Source organism: Borostomias antarcticus, assembly GCF_949987555.1.
Source record: "Borostomias antarcticus genome assembly, chromosome: 18".
Taxonomy (NCBI): Eukaryota; Metazoa; Chordata; class Actinopteri; order Stomiiformes; family Stomiidae; genus Borostomias; species Borostomias antarcticus.
In genome coordinates, this window is record NC_140251.1 from 877,530 (window position 1) to 882,390 (window position 4,861).

Below are 4,861 nucleotides of genomic sequence, written 5' to 3' on the forward strand. Positions count from 1 at the left end.
ATACCTAACCCTCACACTGATATACCTGCTCCTCACACTGAGTTCAGAAGCCAGTACCTGGGCTAGGGACTGAGGCACAGAGCTCCCCCGCTCAGAGTCTCTGTCGCCCACACCCACGCGCGTGCTCGCACACACACACACACACACACGCTCGCACACACCCACGCACACACACGCACGCACACACACACACACACACACACACTGTTAGATGGGTAGGGAGAGCAACACACTGACCTCATTCTGAACACACCGAGCTGATACAGAGAACCCGAGACCTCCATGCACACCTAGACCAGTAGTAGGTTTAGTCTCAGGACTCTGGTATGGAACTAAGCCCAGGCTCTCTGGTATGGAACTAAGCCCATGGGCTCTCTGGTATTTATCTTATTTCTCTTCTAACCCTAACCCACTCTAGATAAAGACATGCTTCACCTCAGCTCTTCTGTTAATCAGTATGCTGCTTGTTTATAATAAAAACACACCTACAAACACACACATGCTCACACACGCGCACTCTCTCTCTCTCTCTCGGTCCTACATCATCACCGTGTAACTCTTTAAGCAAAGGCTATAGCTAAGCATAGCTATAGGCTAAGCATAGCTATATGGAGCATAGTTTCAGGAGAGCAAGAGAGTACAGAGGAGGGTCTCAGAGCCAAGTCCCCTGATAAAATAGCGCTCTTCATAAAACATCATGTGAGGCTCACTTTGTTTCAATTTAGCCTATAGGCTATTACACATTTGTGAGTAAGATAGCCGATTCAGATTTGAAAAGAAATAGTGTTGCTTGTTAAAGAATGTTGCTTAGGTTACTGTAGAGTAATGGCCTACATTTCATTATTCACGATTTTATTATTTAAAGAAACACATTTTATTGAACTAAATAGTCTAATGTACCGGACTGGTTTTAAAGAGCCTAATTCGGTGTTCAGAATTAATCAGTACATGGAGCTTTAAATCATCTAGACTGTAGCGAAAGAAAAAAAAGCATTTAGGCAACTACGAAATTAATGATTTTAAAATGTCAAACTTCTGCAACCAACTCTCCTGATTCTTGTCACATTATGACATCGCATTTATTGGGATGAGCAACAAGTCTCCTTTTCTGAGACACTCGTGTAAAACAATTTGCATTGCCTCTCAGCAGTCATGATATCAGACCAAACACAGGCCAGCACAGAAAATATTTGAACTTGCTTGAACAAAATAAGCATTTAGGCTATAGGAAAAATGTGCTTCCATTCACGAACATTTATTGATGAATGGTATAGTAAAATTACGAATTTCCATTTCGATAATAGGATTATAACACTGAATACATTGTCCAGATAACACCATATTACCAGAAATCCAGTGCATCAAACAAGATTCGATTTTCACAAAATAGCCTAGCGGCATTAATTCTGCAACACAGTAACCTAACTTCTCTGTCTTTTTTTTTTAATAAATAGTCTAATATGACACATTTTTAATCCTAAAAGATTATGGATTTACATTCGGTTTAAAAGTCCCTCAATCTTCAGAGAAACACACTTTAAATTCGCTATTAGGCTACAGCATTTTTGTATGGGTGAGTCTTCATGTTATTTACATTGCTCTATTTTATTTCATTCTGTTCCATGAAACATATTTTGCTCCCATGTAGGCCAATCAATTACAAACTAAAAAGTCAGAAAAACAGACAATAGACATGATAACTGAGGCCGGTTTCATCCAATCACCTGACAATATAGGCCTATTCAAAAACAACATTTGTAAAAACAAACAAACAAACAAACAAAAACCTGTTGCCTTTCCTAAATTCGTATGATATAGGCCTAACCATAATCAGTAGGCCTGTACCATCCAAGTGATGTATGTTTATACTGTCGTAGATCGTGGGCTCACTATCACACACCATTCGACATACATAAGATACCCTACAATTCCAAATGTCCCGTCTTTCTGGAGTGTGACAGATCAAAGCACTGCGTCAGGGTGTTTGTGCGAGAATGAGGAGGGTCAATGTCAGTCTGACAGGATGCTGAGAAGTGAGGCAAGGGATGAAAGATGCGCACACTGTTTTGTCCCGAACCCCCCAAAATGAACAGTTTGAACAGCATTTGTCTCTGCTACTGCGTGTCACCGTCTAGGCTATACGGACAGTTTTACTAACAATTTGTAACAGAAAATATGGTAGGCTAGCCTAGCCTACATGTCCTGCATGCACGGATGGTTTGTTAAACAGGTGATGAATTAGTTCCAAACTTTTTTTTTTTAAGAATTGCTTAGATAACAAAGGCTAAATTAGATGGATGATAAACAGTTTATAAATGTAGCCTAGGCTACAAAAACCAGGACCAGTGTTTGGAGAAAAGTCAAGTGAAAGTCTAAACATCGCCTCGAAATAGTCTAATTCAATGTAAAGCTTTTACGGACCACGGCGACGCGGATTGAGTCGTTGTTCAAGTTCGTTAGAATTTTCCTTCTAACACACAGAACTGCCTAAACACACACACACACACACACACACACACACACACACACGCGCGCGCGCGCGCAATGACCTAACGGGATCATCAGTTGTAAATGCGGCTACGGGAAGACTGTAGGCTCGCTATGCCTATATTATAAGATTATCCAACCAATATTAAAGACAAACATATGGATAATATAGTTCCCGGTCTCGTGTTCTGTTCTAACGCACGTAAAATAGGCTATGCCAAATTATCTTTTACGCAGGAGATGTTTAAAAAAAAAAGTCTTTCTAAACTTTTTGACGCCGAAACTCACATGAAAAACTCCGGGGAAGAAGGGTTATTGTCGCTGGTGGATCCGTTTTCTCGAAACCCGTTGGTGATGAGCTTCTCGTATTTCTCCTTGTACGCGTCCCTCTCCCGGGCCAGTCTGGAGATCTCCTGCTTGAGGTGGTCCACCTGCTGAATCAGCTGCGTCTTCTCGCCCTCCAGGACGTGTCTCTGCTGTACCCGCTTGTAGCGGCAGGACTGGGCATAACCTCTGTTCTTTAGCGTCCTCCTCTTCTGTTTTAGACGGATCACTTCTTCCTTGCTGACCCCGCGTAGTTGCCGGTTGAGTTCTCGCACTGTCATGGACACCAGCTGGTCGTCCGAAAACCTGTCGTCCAAATGCATGTGCTGGTGGCTGCCGTTGCTACCGTTGGACTGGACGCCGGCGGAGGAGTGATGCCCCCCGTTGTGGTGGTGATGGTGGTGGTGGTGGTGGTGGAGAGGAACTCCGTTCTGGGCTGCCGCTGCCGCGATGACCGCGGACACCACTGCGGCTGCTGATCCCATCTCCTCCCCGGCCATGGCGCCTCCTGTCCCAGCCGCGCTAGCGAACTGTTGCCCTCTAGTATAGCCATCGAAGGTCTGAAGCTGATGACTGCTGCTGATCAGTGCCTCCACGGCGTCCTCCGGGCTAAAACCCAGAGACTCGGGGTTGAGCTGCTGTTGGTACCCGGTCATCCAGTAGAAATCCTCCAAGTGCGTCTTCTGTTCGCTCCCCGAGCCCGGACTTGGCGCCGAGAAGCTTGGAGAGGGGGGCACCGAGCTGCAAGGCGTGCTCATCGGGGTGGAAGATAGGGATCCCCCGGCGATCAGGCGGCTGCACTGGCTGATGCTGCGATCGGGCTCCACCGGCTCCTTTTTCACTTCAAACTTCATCAGATCGAAGTCATTAACATATTCCATGGCCAGGGGACTGGTGGGCAGGTCGGAGTTGCTCATTGCCAGCTCTGATGCCATCCTCTTGCTGTTGACAGTCCTCCAAAGGGGGTGAGCATCACCTGTCAAACTATGCTGCTGAGACACGCACTGAGCCAGTTTGATTTATTTATTTATTTTCTTCAAACCCGGAGAACAGTGAGGTTTTCTAATTGCGCGTAGACGTTTTGGTTTGGTAATTTGGTAAGTTTTTTTTTTTTCCCCTTCTTCACACAGAGTGTCTATTGCACCGACGCATTGGAGCAGCGCGTGCGTCTCTCCCTCTCTGAGCATGCGAGTGTCTGCACGCGCCTCAGTGTTTCTAACATTTAACACTTCATGGCTTCTTTTAGGATTAGTGCGCGAAATTGAGGAGGGTCACGGACAGATTGTTGCCTCTAAAGAAAGAAAGAAAGAAAGAAAGAAAGAAAAAAACTCCACTTCGAGCTTTACACTGTTTTTTTTCAGGGATCAGTCAGCGGCAGACGGGTTTAAAAGCATTGCTTATTTTTATAGGCGCCCTGACGTCAGGGCTGGAAATATGAAATTGGCTCGTCTCGGACCCGCAGCCAATGAGCTTGCCTGTCCGAGAGCCAATTAGCATAATAGAGCGGTAACCAAAACTTTGTGAACCATCCATCGGCAGAGGTAGTCTACAGATGGGACTGAATAGGCTATGATAAAACTCTCACCACGGTAAGTAGTAGATCCAGAGGAAAAAGTAGCCTAAGGAAGCACATCATCAACAAGATCCGACAATATCAAGAGGATGACATAGGCTATGCTAAATATAGCCTATAATATTTATATGCAGAATAGATGTAGGCTATTTATGAAGCGATAGGCTAGAGCCCAAATGTTGTTTATGTGGCATTTATTTTTTATCAGCGAGAATATTGTAGCCTAGTATAGGGCCTAAGCATGATCGTGACTAATTGTAATTTATTTGGTAGGCTAATAGAAGAATGACACTGAATGAAAGGAAACCTGACTGCTTCTTAATCAAATGCTTTATCATTGTCTGCTTGTAGGCCTATTAATTGTTGATCCTGGTGAAGTCATCTTAAAATTGATTGTATTTCTGGATGTAGAACCACTTCAGCACTTACCTCGCTGCTTGTCGCAGTTTGAGGGAATTGCTTCCCCTCATATGTATA

At 44.5% G+C, this 4,861-nt stretch overlaps 1 protein-coding gene across 1 annotated transcript; it reads right to left on the minus strand.

The window, feature by feature from the left end:
* Window positions 1-2,771: 2,771 nt before the first annotated feature.
* On the minus strand, window positions 2,772-3,746 carry LOC311320753 (transcription factor Maf-like; the record flags this gene model as incomplete). The annotated part of the gene is made up of 1 exon (XM_084452580.1): window positions 2,772-3,746. One exon carries the CDS (start codon window positions 3,744-3,746, stop codon window positions 2,772-2,774), a length of 975 nt encoding a protein of 324 aa, XP_084308706.1.
* Window positions 3,747-4,861: the final 1,115 nt, after the last annotated feature.